Source organism: Staurois parvus, unplaced genomic scaffold, assembly GCF_062004578.1.
Source record: "Staurois parvus isolate SC_StPar_1 unplaced genomic scaffold, SC_StPar_1.0 ptg000505l, whole genome shotgun sequence".
NCBI lineage: Eukaryota > Metazoa > Chordata > Amphibia > Anura > Ranidae > Staurois > Staurois parvus.
In genome coordinates, this window is record NW_028318301.1 from 2,871,180 (window position 1) to 2,890,998 (window position 19,819).

General features: G+C 38.9%; 2 protein-coding genes across 3 annotated transcripts in view; one reads left to right on the forward strand and one right to left on the reverse strand.

Moving 5' to 3' along the window:
- The window catches only part of LOC149451932 (cathepsin F-like), a 492,728-nt gene that overhangs the window by 460,071 nt on the left and 12,838 nt on the right, over positions 1-19,819 (forward strand). The window contains exon 14 of one of the 2 annotated variants that reach the window (XM_089689960.1): positions 16,915-16,950. In XM_089689960.1, the coding sequence (XP_089546086.1) occupies positions 16,915-16,935 (21 nt within the window). In that variant the 3' untranslated portion in view covers positions 16,936-16,950. Of the gene's footprint in view, positions 1-16,914; positions 17,038-19,819 lie in introns of those variants that run through there. The other variant, XM_089689959.1, reaches the window with a different exon arrangement.
- Positions 7,021-19,321, reverse strand: LOC149451933 (uncharacterized). The gene is made up of 2 exons (XM_089689962.1): positions 18,424-19,321; positions 7,021-10,587 (listed from the first exon to the last, which is right to left on the reverse strand). Exons 1-2 carry the CDS (start codon positions 18,877-18,879, stop codon positions 10,477-10,479), a joined length of 567 nt encoding a protein of 188 aa, XP_089546088.1. The 5' UTR covers positions 18,880-19,321; the 3' UTR covers positions 7,021-10,476.

Sequence of the window (19,819 nt, forward strand, 5' to 3'; positions counted from 1 at the left end):
CATGCGGTGGGCAATTTATGGCATTTTTTTGTCTTTATAAAGGGTTGGACTTTTGATTAAATAACCCCAAGATAAACCTATATATATTGGGAATATTAACAAAAGTATGGATGATCTTATGGTATGAGCTTCAATATAGCTCTAAAAAATGTAAAAGGATTGATTGTCTGGTTAATTGTCCCTCAGTACCTCCTTTTTTTGAATAATAACCACACCATAGGATGGTCGCCTGAGAATTGGGGTATTTTTGTTGTAATGACCCTTATGAGAACTCTCAGGTTATATTGCCATCTTGTGGTGCCTTTTGGTAATTTACATTGTCTCCTAAAAAACCTGATTCAATGAATAGAATTGTTGAGTCTCTGATTTATATCGCCATCTTCTGGTTAAAATGTGATAAAAGCGTTAATTGACTGGTATATTTAATTCATGATCTTTTGATCAATATATGCATTGTTAAAATTGCTAAGCCTCTCCCCTCTCGGTTGTCTCCAGCCGTCAGTCTTTTTAATTATATTCAACAAAGACCAGCAGCTGTGCTAAGTATTTAGCCCCCCTTTTTTTCTTCCATTAGGAACAATTGCAGGTTAGCTTTTTTGCATAAATGGGTGGGTCTTTACCCACTATAAATAGGAAATTGAAATGCAGTTGTTTCATTGGTCCTGACGAAGCTGAGTGAGATACGCCCATCGGCGAAACGCGTTGACGTCATACGTCAGATACGTCACTTCCGGTCATGCGCATTAGGTGGAACGCACGCTGACCCATAAGGAGGAAGCCATCTTCACATGCCATGAGGCAAGTGTGAGCAGCACAAGCGCCAAGAAGGGGCTGGAACCCGCGGTATATCGGCGGATGTCAGCGGTGGTTCCTAGGCCTCTGTGGCCGTGTATGGCAGTACCCATGAAGGACATCTCTTTCATTCCTAATACCCACAGCACAGGTGGTGAGTGGACTGTTACAGGACATTAGATATATGGTCCTCTGTGATCTATATGACCTATATATCTTATTGAGTGTAAACTCTGTCAGTGACTTCCCACATATCATTTGTCTCACTACAGGATGGGGACATCATGGTGCTTTGTATAGGATACAGGATATACCACATATATCTCAACAGGCAGAAGATCTTTTGGGATATGTCCTGTTTTCCCTACGAAAGGTGGTGTGTAGTCCACATATAGTGGTGAAGATACCATTTCAAGCAGAGTGCTGCTTTTTGCATCCTTTCTTCCACCCTGGGAATAAATGGGGCATATTTTCATTCAAGAGCTCTAGGATACAGCTGTTTATATTACAGATGAATGGGCCCCAACCACTTGTGCCGGCACAGGAATGTATTGTATCATATATTTGACATTTATGTCTCCCTCCATACAGGCCTGAGGCTTGTTGTTCTCTTTTTGACGCATATTGTGCTCGCTGCATTGCATACATGTGATACTTATATCCATAGTACAATTTTTGGATTCCCTGATTGGGATTCACCATAATGGTATTGTTCTATTTATAAATTCAATATTATGGTATGCCTATGGTATAATTTTTGGATACACCTCTTTTGGGAAGTGTTCACCTATGTGTCTGTGCTACAGGGACATTAGACTCCTGCAGTCATTTTTTCTGTTGCACATGCATTTAGACCGGTCTTGGTGTCATTTTATATGGTTTTAGGTCTGTGTGTATTGTCTCATACTGAGGTGATGGTAAACCAGGGCAAATGCCCAGATGTCATATTTATATATGTGTAATAAAGCATAATTTTTGGAAATTTTTCTGAGTGTCACGTTCTGTTCATAATGTAGCCGCTTTTTCTGTGAATTTCTTTTCACAAATCCCCTTTTTTGAATGCCTCTTTTGGCTACTGAATGGAGACCAATATTGGGTGACATGATAATTCACTTGACAACCTCTTAATAACTATCTTTAATACATGCATTCTCAGGTTCCCCTGATGGCATGGGACTGCCCGAGAAGGTCGTAGAAGGCAGCGGGGGAGGGGGGACATAATCTCCCACTGCTTGTAAAAGCAATCCTGCAGCTAATTAGCCACTAGGATTGCTTTTACATGAAAGCCGATCACCGGCTGAAAAAAACAACACCAGGATGATGCCTGCAGCTGTAGGCATCATCCTGGTATAACCATTCAAATCCAGTGATGTACCAGTACATCGCTGGTCCTTGTTGGTTATATATGCTATGTTCTTTTTTTTTTTTTTTTTGTATGCAGCCAGTGGACTGAATGAAAAAATAAGAAGAAATCTCTGCCAGAAAAAGTGTGTGGTATGCCCACCATTAGAATATACCGCCCTGCATCCACCCACTTCTAATGGTGGGCACACATTAGGTCACACTTTGCCACAAGTGCCAGTTCCAAGATTGAATAAATGTCTAAATAGTGGCACACTTTAATAAAAATTGTCCACGTATAAGTGGTACCCTATATGGAGAAATGATGACACCAAGTCCCAAACTATCTTGCCACTGCTCCCCATGTAGTCTGGGTATCCGGGGGGCTCCACGTGACTATCTTTTCCTGTTGTCCTCTCACAGGTCTTCTACATCTTGACCCCATTACTGGCACGCTTGCTGGGGAGAAATTGTTTGAATGCAAGGTGGCCAGAAAAATGAATGAGGGACTCAACGCAGATGTTTTGCTGGGGAGTATAGACATCTGCTAATTTTAGGTTAAGTTGATTTTCGAGGGGCTGAATTTTGTGGAGCCGGTCAAATTCAGGGTCACCCCGAGGATGACAGAGTGTATTGTCGCTGAAATGCATAAAACACATTATACTCTCATATCTATGCCTGGCCATGGCAGCAGAGAACACGGCATATGATGAATTGGGTCTGCGGACCAATACAACCGCAATTCATTTCTTTTAGTAATGCCTATGTTGAGGGTTAGGCCCCCAAAAAAATGTAAATTTGAAAACCGTAATGAGTTTCCATGTGAATGGTCTGGCAAAGTTTGAATTTGGGTTGGCGGCAATAAATTGTTGTGCATATAAACTGCTTTGATCCACAATCAACGCATACAGATATTCCGTGAAAAACAGCTCCAAAAATCAAGGAGGTATATGAAAGACCAGGATGAACTAGACCGCTGGTACTCCGTTCATCAAAAGGTAGAGCGGCACTAGTGCTGGCACTCTGCTGCATATGAGAGTCATCAAAATTTACTGGCAAGTGCTAACAGAGATCAGGCCTGATTCTGCGAACACTGCGGTTTTGTGTGCAGTGTATCAAGTGACAGTGACCTACTGACACTGCACTTGCTGGGGGAGAAGGGGGGGTAAGTGTATGGGGCTAAACGCAGGTGTTGGCAGGTGCCAGGGCTGATCCCGCTAACGCTGCGTTTTTGGGGACGCTATACTAATGTGAACGCTGGTATAGTGCTGACCTGATCAAAGATATTGACCCGTTCAGACACTATACTAGCAATGGAGGTTTATTGTACATGAGCGTGCTCCTGGCAATCAAGGGGTTAAATGTGATGATTGGTGTACTGACGGGCAATCTGACGCTATCTGGGAGGGGCGTGAAAACCACGAGAGCACCAATCACGTGTATATATATATATATATGTGTGTGTGTGATTTTGCATACTCATGCCGCCCTGTAGCAGTATTTCTGCTGTAGGGTGGTCAGGAAGCGGTTACAGAAAAGTTTTCTGTTACGTTGCTACGTTACTTTAACTGACAATTGCGCGGTCATGCAACACTGCACCCAAATTAAATTTACATCCCTTTTTTTCCCACAAATTGAGCTTTCTTTCGGTGGTATTTGATCGCCTGTGCGTTTTTAATTTTTTGCACTATAAAAAAAAAACAACATTTTGGACTTTTTGCTATAAAACATGTCCAGTAAAAATAAATAAAAAAATCAAATTTTGTCACAAATTTCATCCAAAATGCATTCTGCGACATGTCTTTGCAAAAAAAATCCCAATACGTGTAAATTAATTGGTTTACATGAAAGTTATAGCGTTTACAAATGGCGGGAAAGATACTGGGATTTTTAATTTTTATTTATACTAATAATGGCGGTGATCAGCAACATATTGCAGCGATCAGTGACTTATGGCGGCGATCAGCGATTTATGGCAGGACTGCGGGACTGCGGCGGACATTTTGACATTGGGGGGGAACTGACTTGGGGTCACTGACATCCCCAGTGACACCAATACAGTGATCAGTGAAAAAAAAAATCACTGACACTGTACTAATGACACTGGGCTGGAAGGGGTTAACATTTTTAGAGTTTAGTGTGTGAGGGGAGTTTTTACTAGGGGGCGGGGTGTGTGCTGTAGGGGGGGAGGCTGATCGAGGGAGAGAAACTCTCCCTCCCTCTTCAGCTTTCACGAGCTGTCAGAGAACTGACACAGACCAGGGCTGTGTGTAAACAATAAACGAACGGTAATCATCGGCCGTGACAGGGCGGCAGAGACCCGCTGCTGACACCCGCGGGACAGGTAGGGGGGGCGCGCGCCTTGCGTGCGCCCCCTACATGTTTTGCAAAACTACGTTTTAAAACGTGGTTTTGCCTGTGAGTGCCGCCCTGCAACCGTTTTAATGCGGTGGCTGGGCGGCAAGTGGTTAAAACAATTAGAAAAATGATATTGAGATATATTTGGGGAAATAAAAAAACAAGAATAAGCTATGAAGTGTTATGTAGGGACAAGGATAAGGGGCGCCTAAGTGTGTCTGATTTTAAGAGATATTATTATGCAGTGTTACGTTCACGTATTTTTGATTGGACATATAATGTACTAAGAAAAAGTTGGGTGAATAAAGAAAACACATTAACTGGGACACAATTGGATAAGATAGTATGGATTCCACATCATTATCGTATATTTGGAGAAAGTATAAGCACTTACACATGAAATGCAATTAGGGTATAGGATATGATTGATAAACAAATGGGGTGGGTTCAATTCTATGTTTATACCACTGATGAAACAGATTTCTTCTCTCCAGGGAGGGAAGACATTTCAGGTAAATGGATAAAAAAAAGGAATGCACAGTTAAAGGGGGGGGGGGGGGGAATTGCACCCCTTTCAAGAGTTAAAAAAAAAAAGGAGGAGTTGTTTTCCTTGTTAAACGAGTGGAGATATCTTCAGTTAAAACATTTTGTTAGTTCTCTCCCTAAGCCCTTAAGACCAATGATGGATTTAAACTCACTAGAACAACTTTTTAATACAAATAAAATATGGAAACAGGGTACTTCCCAGATTTATAAAACTCTTACTGAAATGGTGGTGGTTGCCTCTCCTGCGTACATGGAGAAATGGGAAAAGGAATTAGGAATAACATTTGACGAACAACAATAAAAGAAAATGTTTAGATTACCACATGGAGCTGTAGATATGATGGTGGTGGAAATTAAATATAAGTGTTTGGCAAGGTGGTGTGTTACACCAAGTGTGGCACATAAAAAACAAATAGATAAATCACCTTTATATTTTAGAGGATGTGGGATAAAAGGCACAATGGCACATATATGGTGGGAGTGCCGTAAAATTCAGGAGTATTGGGAAGAAATAATTTATTTAATTCAGGAGATAACGGGGGTTGAGGTTCTGAAAGATCCAGGCATATGCTTATTCCATAAAACTGAGACTACAGTTGAAAAATATAAGAACTCGTTGACATTTCATCTGATAAATGCGGCAAAGGGAAATACCTAAATTTTGGCAAGAGCAGGAAATACAAAAAAAAAAAAGATTGGATAAGTATTGTTGACTACATATATAGGATTGAGGAACTCTGCCTTCAGGAAGAAGATAGAATGGTGAGATTTAGAGAAAGGTGGGAGAAATTGGATAAGTTCAAACAGGAATTTAAAGAAAGATAGGGAGGAGATAAGAAAGGAAGAAAGAGAAGGGTGCTTTTGAGAACGAAGAGTAAAGAAGTGGAGCGAGGAGATAAGAGGGAAAATATTAGTGAGCAGAAGGGTCAAGGGGGTGGGTGGGGTTTTTTTTCTCTTTTTTTTCGAGGTATAAGGGAATTGTGTATTGTTGAATATTTTGAAAACTTTAATGATGTAATGTGATTTATTGAAAATTAATAAAATAATAACAAAAAATAAATAGTGGCATGCTTGTGTAAAAATTGTGCATGTATAAGTGGTACCCCATATGGAAAAAGGGTGACACCAAGTCTCAAACTATCTTGCCACTGCTCACCATGTAGTTTGGGCATTGTGAGCTCCACATGGCTCTTTTCCCTTGTAAATCACATGTATACCCTGTTGCGTTTTCACAGGTCTTATACATTTTGACCCCATATCTGGCACACTTGATGGGGAGAAATTGTTTGAATGCAAGGCAGCCAGAAAAACCAACGAGGGACTCCTCAAAATAGATGTTTTGCTGGGGAGTATACACATCTGCAAATTTTTGATTAAGGTGATTTACGAGGGGCTGAACTTTGTGGAGCCTATCATATTCAGGGTCATCCTGAGGATGACAGATTGTATTGTCACCGAAATGCATAAATCACATTATATTTGTGCCTGGCCATGGCAGCAGAGAACACAGGCATATGATGAATACCAATACAACTGCAATTAATTTTTTTGCAGTTAGGGTTAGGCCCAAAAAAACTTTAATTTCAGAAACCATAATAGTTCACCATGCAAATGATCTGGCAAGGTTTGAATTTTTTACTGTAAAGTGTAGTGCTTTTGACTCACGTGGATCTGCTTTCTTTTCTCTCTGGAACGGAATGTGCTCCTGGGAGAGAAGATTGCATCATTTCCTGTGCCTGTCTATTGTAAACCTGAATCTGCTGACTGATCGGTGCAGCACCAAATCACAGCACCGCTGGGTCGGCAGGAGTACGGATCACGCACACACACACGATTTTGCGCATGAAGTCTGCCCTGTAGCAGTAAAACTGCTACAGGGCGGAAGGCAACTGGTTAAACTTTTAATGTCATAAATGTTATTCACTGCTTAATTGAAACTATGTAAGTTTATTAAAAAAGAACATGGAAAATACAAACTAGAGATGCATTTCCAGAATGATATTTTTATTTGTACAGCAAATAAAGCAAGTTTTCATCCAAGACTGTTTTTATTTAAATTAAAATTACTTTTTCTTACAATAAACATAAAAACATATCTATAACATCAAATACCAATCATTTTCAAATTTAAATTAAACACAATTTAACTTAAAAAATGTATTTAATAAAATAAAGCAAAAGAACTGTTGAAATAAATTACTTACAAAACAAGAATTTTACAGTTTTAAAAGTATTGGCTAGTGGTTTGCAAAAGAAAACCGTAAGTAATTAAACTAGTCTGTATGGTAGAAGCATTATTTGGTTTACACATCATTTCTTATGGTTCATTTTCACCAATTAAGTTTTGATGTGCTATGGTTTTTTCTGGCACAGGCAAAATGAATAGAAATGAGAAAATAAATTATTTTATTGGTATCCGTTGCCACCAAAGCATTGTGGTATAGCGTCCAGAGATCTAGCATGCTCAAGTCTGATGCATGGAAATGCATTTTGTCTTTCAAATCAGCTGCACTAAGTCCTTCAAAAACACAAAGCATTTGAAAATGTGTGGCAACATGTGTTGGCTAAACGTGATATTACATCACTTAGAATGCAATGCTATCATATTAGGAAAGCAAGGGAAAGGTTAAAATCTGTCATTTTTTTCCCATCTGTGTCCCATTGGGGAGATTTCAGTTAACTTCTTGGTACATGGACAAAGTGGGAGTTAAGAGAAAATTTCTCCATATTAAAGCTGCCCATTCACATCTCCATTTTTTTTGTTTACTAGAAATGGCTACTATTAGCTACTATTAGCAGACAGAGATAATACAACTCATCATAAGTGCATTTCAATAACATTCTTTGTGTATCAGTTACATAGCAAGGCCACACAAATATTCAGTATTAAACCCAATAGCAAACATTTATTATATTGGAGCTTACCAATTCATAGATGTGATGAATGCATTGGTTTTCTTTTTGACGTTTGGTTTCCCCTGATGATCCAGCCAGTAAGTCTGTTGTTTTTCAACATAAGCTCTCTTGCAGTTACAGAGACAAACCACTTAACACTGGTAGGGGTGCTTACAATGGTCAGCTTTTATTTATTTATGTGAAACCTTTACCCCCAAAGAAATAAAAACTATTTGCTGTAACTGCTTACAACGTGTTTTTTGGAGTTTGGCTTCAATTTGTTATTTTATTTAAATCTGCTGGTACATCTAACATTCTCCTGCCCCTTTAGACTGACAATGCTGGTGTCCAAAGGTGCCCTTTGTGCTCATTCTTTCAGAGTGGGGGCACTCTAATACAGGAGGTGTGTTACTGACCAGATTACCAGGTGTAAACAGAGGAAAAAGAGCAAACAAATGCAGCCACCACTTCCAATGATTGGCAAGCTGAGATATACAGTGGCTTAAATGGTTAGCACTTCTGCCTGGCAGTACTAGGGTCATTGGTTTGAATCCCAACCACAGCACCACCTGCCTGGAGTTTGTATGTTCTCCTTGTGCCTGCGTGGGTTTCTTCCAGGTTCTCTGGTTTACTCCCACACTCCAAAGACATGCTGGTAGAGTAATTGGCTCCTGTCTAAATTTGCCCTAGAATGTGTATGTATGAATGTGAGTTAGGGACCTTAGATTGTACACTGCTTGAGGGTTAGGGACTGATGTGAATGTACAATATATATGTAAAGCCCTGCGTAAATTGACAGCGCTATAAAAGTACCTGTAATAAATAATAAATATTACATTTTCTTTTGGGTTTAATATTGCTCTTATGGTATGACACACTGTATTATTTTCTGGTCAATGTTCTAGGTGAGAAAATATTATTTTCTTTACCCTAATTGTCATTTATTTGCTGATATTTTTGGAGGCGGATTCTTAGTAGACAGGGGACATAACCTTCACAGTACTGTATAATGTCCATAGGTTTTAGTCAGGTACCTGTTAACAATTTTTATTTTAATTTTTTAACATTACTTCTGGGACACTAAATAGTGTTTTGCCCTTTTTTCATCCGTTTTGGCATCTTAGCACTGCTGATCTACTCCAGCCATTTTCATCCACTTCCTGTTTACATGTACTAGCTTCTACTACATCATCATTGCTCAGAACCGGCTTCTTTGAAAGAAACACCAATGGACCACAGATGTGCAATGTGTTGTCACGGCCATGATCAGGAGCACATCTGGGAGACAGCATTTACTCTGTAACAGGGAGTGCCTGAACAAGGTCCTTCATAACAGGATCACCAGGTATTGTTTGAAAGAAAGATGCACATTTTAAAAAGATTGAAAACAAGTTTTGAAATGAAATTAGCACATTGAAGTCCATTTAAGATTTTAGTGATTGGGTTTTAGATCTATTGGAAGCAGTACTATATATTAATATTGGGTGGTTTCAAAAAGCTGTCAATATTGATTCCATCATGCAAGTTTTCATAACTGCTTTCAATAAGAATCAAAACACAAGTCATTCACTTTAAACCACTTTAAAAAAAGATTTTAAAAAACTGACAAAACTAACACTGCGTTCTCTTGGGGTTTTTTTGCATGTAATTACAATAGAAGAATAATAAAACAGCCCATACATTATCGATATAGAAATTGCAAAGTTAGCAAGAAAACCCTAAGTGTATCTATGGACAAAATGTAAAATCATATATTCTTCCACTTGGTATTTAAATTATTTCTAGCCTACTTCTATTAATCTGAATGATCTTGAAGTTGTTTGCTTCATGAAGTTCCCCATCTTGAAGTTTGTTTGCTTTCTGAAGTTCCCCCCACTTTTACTTCCTTGACATGCATTCACTATGCCCTAGTTGATAGGCAGTGATGTGCCACACATTTCGCAGAGTCTGCCTTCTGAACTACAGAGGTACTGAGAGGAGGAGTTTCAAGAGGCGGGGTCAGTACAGGAATCACTTCTTGCAGGCAGCCATTTACCATGAGATATGTAGTGCTTTGAAGTAAAAGTAAACAGCAGTGGAGAGGCTGCAAAGCAAGCGGAGAATCCAGGAAGTTCTGTGAAGTGATGGCCAACGGGCAGATAGCACTTACATGATAAAAAAAGATTTTTCAAGTAAGCTTATGTTTGATTGCCAAAAATAAATTTTTGTTTGTATTGCTATTACTATGCTGATGGTATAAAATGAAAGTGTATGCTGTGAACAGAGATTTCCTTTCAATAAAAAATGTAATGTTTACAATTTTTTTCCTTCTGCCTTAGGACTGTGTTTCACAAAATCACACCTACTGTTGTGGAGTACAGAGTTTTCCTAATTCCCTGTAAATTAATTGACAGAATGGGAGGAAAACTGCAATGCGCATACAGAATGTTATCTAAGCCAAGTAAATCAATCCTATCGGTGTTTTTATATATCCATGTCTGAGGTCCTTTACAGAGTTCTCTGTTCATTTTGAGATAACAGTTTTTGGTATATTGCTGTAAACACTTAGCAAGCTTTAACGAGATGAGGGTAATCTTGAGATGTTCTCGTAAGAGAAATAGTATAGATGTTGGTGATAAATGTTCCCCAGCCCCGACGAAAAGCCCGGTCAATAGTCTAGGAAAAAAAAGGAATAAGCAAGTTTAAAATAAGATTTGGTTCAAAAGCTTCACCGAGACCCAAATTGTCATTATGCAAAGAACAAATTTTTGTGAATGATAGTAGGCCTCACAGTGAAAATGTGTCAAGATTATGAACAATAAAGTATTTACATATTCTGAACCAGATATAAAATCACTTTAACTACTTGCCTACCCTGGCACTTTTACCTCCTTTTTGCCCAGGCCAATTTTCAGCTTTCAGTGCTATTGCACTTTGAATGGCAATTGCGCAGCCATGCAACACTGTACCCATATATACATTTGATCTTTTTTTTTTTTACACAAATAGAGCTTTATTTTGGTGGTGTTTAATCACCACTGGGTGTTTTATTTTTTGGTAAAGAAATGAAAAAAGACCAAACATTAAAAAAAATGTTTTTCTTAGTTTCTGATATAAAATTTTGCAAAGAGGCAATTTTTCTCCACTGATGTGCACTGATGAGGCCACACTAATGTGCTCTGATGAGGCCACACTGATGTGCTCTGATAGGCTGCACTGATGGGCACTGATGAGGTGTCACTAGTGGGCACTGCTGAGACACTGATATGCGGCAGAGATGGGCACTGATAGGCGGCAATGATGGGCACTGATGGGCACTAATAGGCAGCACTGAAGGGCACATATATGCAGCAGTGATAGGTGGCACTGACTGGCAGCACTGATGGAAATTGTTTGGCATTTAATAGGTGGCACTGTTGGGTTGCACTGGTTATCAGTGTAGATACTTTCACACTTGCCAGTTATCAGCAGTATTTTCCTCACGTTGTGAATGGACACAGATGATAACGTGGTTAACGGCCGCTGTGATTGGCCCTCTGCTGTGATTTGTGATTAACATATCCTCCCATGAATAGAGATATTCCTAAGTAGTAATACATAATCCTAAATACATTTCTATTACAGCATAGCTGTTTTACTTTATATTCATATGAGCCCATATATATATATATATATATATATATATATACACATATATACAGTTGTGTTCAAAATAATAGCAGTGTGTTGAAAAAAAGTGAATAAAGCTGAAAATTCTTCTAATAGCTTTTATTTCCATTCACACAAATGCATTGGGAACACTACACATTCTATTCCACATCAAAACATGAAGAAAAATATATCAAATTTATGTTGTTCCTCTAAAAAAAATTGAAGAAAAGTGAATATTAGACTGTTAAAAAAAATAGCAGTGTTTGTATTCTTCTTTACAAACTCAAACATTCACTATATAAACTGAAAAATGTTTGAAGATTTTGCTTTTTTTTTAATCACTTAATTAATATTTAGTTGTATAACCATTGTTTCTGAGAACTGCTGTACATCTGTGTTGCATGGAGTCAACCAACGTCTGGCACTTGTGAACAGGTATTCCAGCCCAGGATGATTGGGCTATATTCCACAGTTCTTCTCTATTTCTTGGTTTTGCCTCAGAAACTGCATTTTTGATGTCACCCACAAGTTTTCTATTGGATTAAGATCCGGGGATTGGGCTGGCCACTCCATAACGTCAATCTTGTTGGTCTGGAACCAAGATGTTGCACGTTTACTGGTGTGTTTGGGGTTGTTGTCTTGTTGGAACACCCATTTCAAGGGCATTTCCTCTTCAGCATAAGGCAGCATGACCTCTTCAAGTATTCTGATATGTTCAAACTGATCCATGATCCCTGGTATGTGATAAATAGGCCCAACACCGTAGTATGAGAAACATCCCCATATCATGATGCTTGCGCAACCATGCTTCACTGTCTTTACAGTGTACTGTGGCTTGAATTCAGTGTTTGGGGGTCGTCTGACAAACTGTCTCCGGCCACTAGACCCAAAAAGAACAATCTTGCTTTCATCAGTCCACAAAATGTTGCGCCATTTCTCTTTAGGCCAGTCAGTGTGCTCTTTGGCAAATTGTAACCTCTTCAGCATGTCTTTTTTTCAACAGTGGGACTTTGCGGGGGCTTCTTGCAGATAGCTTGGCTTCACATAGGCGTCTTCTAATTGTAACAGTACTCACAGGTAACTTTAGACCTTCTTTGATCTTCCTGGAGCTGATTGTTGGCTGAGTCCTTGCCATTTTGGCTATTCTTCTATCCATTTGAATGGTAGTTTTTCGCTTTCTTCCACGTCTTTCAGGTTTTGATTGCCATTTTAAAACATTTGCGATCGTTTTAGCTGAGCAGCCTATCATTTTCTGCACTTCTTTATATGTTTTCCCCTCTCCAATCAACTTTTTAATCAAGGTACGCTGTTCTTCTGAACAATGTCTGGAACGACCCATTTTCCTCAGAATTTTAGAGAGAAATGCACTGTAACCAGCATGTACAACATTTGCTGCCTTCCTTCCTTAAATAAGGGCAATAATTGCCACCTGTTTTTCAAAGAATGAATGACCTCACTAATAGAACACACTGCTATTATTTTGAACATGCCCCTTTCAATGAGTGATTCAATTACACAGAATCAGCAGCATGCATGTCATGACTGTTGGGTCTGTTGGATTTCTATTACTCTACTACACCTGCTAGTAAATTATTTGCCATGTAGAAATATAATTTCTACCAAAAACAGTGATTGATCAGGTTAGTGATGTCTGACTGCTATTATTTTGAACACAACTGTATATATATATATATAAACACTGCTGGAAAACTTTGCTGACCAAAAAGAGCATTTGAGCAAGGCTGCATTTGGACATATAGACAGAAGCCAGGCCTTCTGGAGCACTGTACTGTAGACTGTAGGGGGAAATATGAATTACGTTTTACATAATTCCAGATTCCATGGGAATGCAATGACGAGGAGGGTTTTCAAGTGAATGGTGCTCAGGAAGGAGAGGCTCTGAGGGACAGTGCTGTGCAAAAATCAGCAGCTATTTACATAGCTGCTAATCAGTGACTGTAGGTGGAGAAAACCACAGCGACTGGTTGCTCAAACCAGAAAATACAATTCAAATGAAGCATAAAGGCAAGCACAAGAGTAATAATGGACTGAAAAAAAAAAAAGAGCATTTTTGCCCAAGGTTGACTGGAGTTCCATTTTGGGTCCTAAATATGTTATGAAATATCAATAACTTTATGACCTATATCAGTGGTGTTGGACTGTATAATTTACCCTAAAGCAGGTACATTACTGATGCCTTTGAAATATGGGGAAAGGAAAAAACTGTATGTTATCTTTTAACCAAACTGACATATATTAACCATGACAGATCCCACTGACAGGAAACATTATTATGTAACATTATAAATATTATTATTAGTATGTAATATTATAATCTATAACATGTATTATGTGCCCTATATTAGTTTCACTGATTGCCAATTGTTCTGTAAATGGATGAATATAGTACATGATACCAGGAGCAAATCCCCCGATATCCTATCCACTGGTGGAATTAAGTTTTTAGTACTACATGTATACAAGTCCACAAGAACCCCTAAATACAAGGTTGTGGGGATATGGTTTGCAATATTTTGTATGTATATGTGGTTATTTTGCGTATTGTTTAGAGCTAAATCAGGTACTACTGAACATACAATTGATTATTATATTTGTAAATACCAAGCCAACAGTGTTTACATGCAGGTGGACTCATAATAATATACAATAAGCAATATAGACAAATATATATATAGTTTGTGTTTTTGTACAAAAATAAACTAATAGTGTAATAGAAGTGTATTTAGGATTATATAACATTACCTAGGAATATCTTATTTAGCTGGATACAGTGTGGGTATTATACACTTTAAAGTGGTTTTACATCCTTACATATAAACCCAGTGAAGTGACTGACCTCAGATGATACACAGAGATGAAACAAATCCTCCTTCTGTTCTCTACATCCATTCAAACTGCTGTATTTATAAAGCTTGTCTAAGAGTTCAGAAAAAAGGGGGCACTTTTCAGAGCTCAGCGAGGGGAGCTCTGAGAGCTGACTGGAGGGAAAGGACACCCCATGTCCACAGCACACCGGAACAGAGCTGAGGCTGTCAATCTGCAGGTGGTCCCTTCCCTGTCAATATTTTTCTCTTGGTGTTGCAGTGCTGATTTATGCAGCTATACAATGCACTTGAAGACTTCTATAGCCCAGACAGTCCATTGGCAGTTGACTGATAGACCCTGTGCTGACTGTTCCCTTAGAGGAACATCACCCAGATATCCCACTATGGGGAAGCCCTGAGAGCAAAGTAGAGCTAGAACAGGGGCTAGAACCTTGCTGAAAACTCAAGCCACAGTGGACAGGCCAAAGGGAAGGCTAACAAAGTGATAATGGTGCATGACCACAGCAAAAATGCAAACAGCGTTTGTGCCAGGAAGATGGGGACATGCAAAAAAGGTATCCTTATCGGTCACATTGGCCAAAACGTCCCCTGGATGAAAGGAAGCAATAACTGACATGGCTGCTTCCATACAGAATTTTGTGGAGGCAGAGACCAAATTCCAGGCCTTGCCTTGGAGGCCTGAGAGAAACAAAAGAAATCCTTAGTTTAGGAAGTAGAGAGTTTCACAGAAGGAGTTTTGGCTTCTTTTTCTGGGTATTTAAGGCCCCGGGGGCAGGGGTGTATTTACCACAAGGCAAACAAGGCACTTGCCTAGGGCAGCATTTTTCAGGGGGGGCAGCACCTCCCCCAGAACAAGGGATGGAAGAAGTGACATGTGCGCCATGGGAACCAGGTGGGATCCAAGAGAGGCTGCAGCCTGCTTGATGATGTATGTAGAGCCTGACTCTCATTCTCAGGGATGTCCGGAGCTGTGAAGATGGGTGTATTTCTCTCTATCGTCAGGGAAGGGGGGGGCACGGGTGTTGGTGAATATCAGGCTCTTTCTGCAGGAGGGGGGAAGGGAAGGTAGTGTTGGTCAGTGTCCGTGGGGAGCAGACAATTTTTGTGTTGCCTGGGGCAGATGATTTTTGTGTTGCCTAGGGCAGCACAAAACCTAAATACACCACTGCCCGGTGGCTGTCCTTACAAATAGAGTAAGTCTGGGATAAATAAAGTAAGCACCAAGAAAGTTCTTTTTAGACAAGGTCAAACGACCTACTCAGCACATATGAATTCCTGAGGCTCTGTGGTATCCCAATAAGCAGCCTGTAATGTACAGAATGCAGAGTACATGCTTGCTTAGCTAGTCTTCACCCCCCTATAAGGGATTTTCAGGGACAGGGTTTCACCCAATGGGTGCACTGTGTCCCTGGACCTATTAAGCACTCTTTAGCTGTCTCACACATTGCAAATAGGTACCTAATTGAATATCTTCAGCAGAGTTCAGTGCCAAAATGCACATTACAGGCTGACCCTTCTTTTTAGTGTAGTCTGAGTAGGGCTTCCTATGGCACTGTTGATGATTACCTGATGCAAAAAGCTGCAAAGTGAGCACCTTTTGACTTTGCAGCTACAGAAGAAACTTGCTAGAAGAAATTGGAATCTTAACTGAAAAAAAGAAAATGTGTTTTTTTTCCCTCAAAGAAGCTAAGACAGGCTGGGAGCAGGAGGGGTTTTAGTGCACTGTCCTTTAAACTTTGTTTGCCAGGAGATTTGTTCCAATCTCCTAAAGGCAGTAGCATAATCCAATGTACCTGCATACTTCATCCTGTGTGCCCTAATGTACAATTGTATGTGCTGGTGATATTCTCCTTTGCTAATGTACAATTAGGAGAATATTTTGTATTGCTGTTTCTGTTTATTATTTAGTTAAGTATGATTGGTTTAGGCCTACAGGTAAACATGGTAGAGTGCTTTTAATACCAAAATACCCTGCATAGAAACATAATGCAGTTTCTCCATTTTACCTGTAGGTAATAAATTTAAAGTGATTGTCAAAGATTTTTTTGTAAGCAACAAACATGTCTATACTTACCCGGTCTGTGGAATATAATTGCACAGAGCAGCTGGAATCCTCCTCTTCTCGTTCCCCCCTCTCTTGGTAATGCCCCCAATAGGAAAGCGATTCCCGTGGGGGCATTCATGTGGGCTCGCTCCTAAGTCCCACTGCTGCAACCATTGTCACAGACAGCAGAACTTGGCCCCAACCCCTGCTCCCTCATCTCTCATGTTCACCGCTGGATAGCAATGGGGCTCAGGTAAGCATAAGGAGGTGAGGGTGTGAGTCTGTGGCACAGAAGTTTTTTTTTTCACCTTAATGCGTAGAATGCCTTACGGTAAAAAAAAAAAACCAGAGGCTTCAGAAACACTTTAATCCTACAGTGAATATTGTAAATGGTCCATCCAATTCCATGACTACTATAGTAAATTTGCTGTTCTGTAATCAAGTTCTTTTTTTTTTTAACAGATACAGTTAGAATTCAAGTAAAATCAAGCAATACAGGTAAACCAAGGTTTCAGCTTTTGTAATTTTTGTTTCTGTAATAATAAGCATACAATTTTGTCACTCTATTAAAATTGTATATGAATACTGTGTATTCTTTTTGTTTGGCAAGCAGTGATACTATGTTGGTAACAGTCATATGCGTCACAGAGCTGTACGTAAAAAGCAGTACACGTCACAAAGTCGAAACTGCTGTGTAATAAATGTAGAGTCGCAAGGGATTTCCCTGAATGAAAAGATTTGGGAGGTATAGCAGATCACTGACTCACATTTCTGGTGTAGTTCAGCACTGATCATATACTATATGTAATCTGGATTGAATAGCTGCCTAGAGTGTTACCCACCATTCAGATACAAAAAATGCTGAAAATGGTCTGTTGAAAAGTTCTCATATTAAAACATTTAAAGGATGACAAGCAAACTCAGCAGATACATGAGACACTATGGGGCTAACACTGCTGACATCTTTTTCAGAAAATGTCACTACCCTAGCTACCATGCTAATGCTCTTCTTTCAATACTTTTTGAGTCAACTTTCTTGAACAAAAATAAAAAATCCTGACTTTCATTTGTTACAGTACATGTTTGTTACAGGTCTGTGACTCAGAAGTATTGATGCCAAACAATGCCAGGAAACTCACATTTTCAGAAGGAGAACAGCAATGGCAGCCACATGACAGAAGTGGCTGTAAGAAATAGGAAGTACACTCTTTGTTTTCTATTTTCTACAATTTTTTTTGTAAAAAAAGCCTAAATAAATAAATGAATACACTGTTTTTGTTAGCAAGATAGTGTAACTAAGGAATCACATGATTGTTGATTCTAAGGGAGCGTTAAAAATAATTCCCCACTCTAATGTACTAAATATGGGTAGAAACAAGTTGCTCTAGTACAAAAAAAATCAATTTAATTGTCTCAAGGGTCACTGAGCACTCTCCAGCATGGTGATTCCTTATTATGAGCTCAAAGTTCAAGCATGCATTACATCACTCAGACCATTTAGTGTTAAAATATTACATTCCTTTTAAGTACAAAAAAGTAATTTAAGTCAATTAGGGTAATTCAGTTCTAAAATCTTTAATATTTTCTGCGTATATGACAACTAGCTGCCAGTGCATTAAACATTTTACTTTTGCCTTTCCTTTTATTATATTGATTTCAAGACTGATGCACATAATAAAACATATTGATAACATTATAGATTAATATAGTGCATTTAAAAACAGAGTTGATACCTCATTTTAACTTGATCTGTAAATCCTTAGCTGATATGTGAATTTGGACACACATTTAAAAAAAAAAAAAAAAAAAAAAGTACCACAATTACTATTTGGATAATATACATAAGCTTGTGTTAGAAAATTACTTTTACCTTACTCTCTGTGTTGTCTGAGAGGCAGAGACAAAATTGCCTGAGAATTTAAAAGGTGATAAAGCTACTCTTTAGTCACAAAAGGAAAAAGCGCAACTCACCTTTTTATAATTCTTCATCTTTTTGCCCTTCTGTTTGTCTCCTTCATCTTCACCTTTTTGGTAGCTTTGTGAGTCACTTGACAAACTTCGCTCATCATGAGAATTGAATGTATCAGTTTTTTTATTTGAATTTTGAATGCTGTGGTCCATATGGGTTACTTCTTTGGCTTGGCCATTACATACTGCTTCTGCCTGCTGTGTCTTTGGTAACCGCAGACTTTTTGAACTCCACTTCTTCCTGCAATATTGAAGTTTTGGTGCCTCCAAGATCAAAGGAATTTCTAAGGAAAAGCTATTGTCCCTGTTTCCTGAGCTTTCATTGTGACCACGGTGGTCATCGTGGATTTCCATCTCATCCAGTCGATCATAAACCCCAGAAGAATCAAGGAATGTTGATGGTTTTGGAGAGCGTGGTATGCGCAGGGAATGTGCCCTTCTGAATTTATTAGTATTCATTTGTGCAAAGTAATTAAGATGAGTTATATATACTGTATATATGTGAAGGTCTTCAGCTGACAATCCAGGATATCCTTCAGCAGTCAGCACAAAAGTTTCTTAAGTTTAGATTGAAAATACAATGTATTTTCTTACCTTTGGCTTTGCTGCTTCAAATGATAAAATATATTTTCTATATCCAGTTGTTAGCTTGGCTTTATGATGCTGTGTGTTATAACAGATTTTCCTTCTTTCAGTGACTTGCGCTTGTGGAAGTCAGCTTCTTGTAGGCAATCTGTGTTCTTTAAGACTGTAAACACTATATTTTACACAGGTCCTATTAAACAGCCTGTATTGTGAACACAAGTAGGAAGTGACTTCTTCCTCCAAATACTTTGTCCAGCCTTGTGATTATTACACTGGAATGCTTTATGACTCAGAGCTTTGCATGCTGGAGCCTGTGCACATATGACTAATGCCACATCTCACTGTTCTCTGAACTATGCTTATCACATGCTGATAGTACAGAGCAAAGGTTGCTAGTGCCTGGAACACAGAGGCAGAGGTCAAATGAAAAGGCAGCATTAAATACAGTGAAAGAAATAAGTGTTTGATCCACTGCTGATTTTGAATGTTTGCCCACTGACAAACAAATGATCAGTCTAAAAATTAAATGGTAGGTGTATTGTAACACTGAGAGACAAAATAGCAACAAAAAATTCAAAAGAAATGCATGCTAACAAATTATGCACTGATTTGCATTTTCATGAGGGAAATAAGTATTTGATCCCCTTCACAAAACATGACTTAGTACTTGGTGGCAAATCCCTTATTGACAATCACAGAGGTCAGACGTTTCCTATAGTTGACCACCAGGTTTGCACACATCTCAGGAAGGATTTTGGCCCACTCCTCTTGGCAGATCCTCTTCAAGTCATTAAGGTTTGGTGGATGACGTTTG

Coding starts and splice junctions, on each gene's coding strand:
- LOC149451933 (XM_089689962.1), bottom strand. CDS start 18,879: ATGAATACTAATAAATTCAGAAGGGCACATTCCCTGCGCATACCACGC. Junction 10,588..18,423: donor AGATGAAGAATTATAAAAAG/GTGAGTTGCGCT, acceptor TTTTTTTCCTAG/ACTATTGACCGGGCTTTTCG.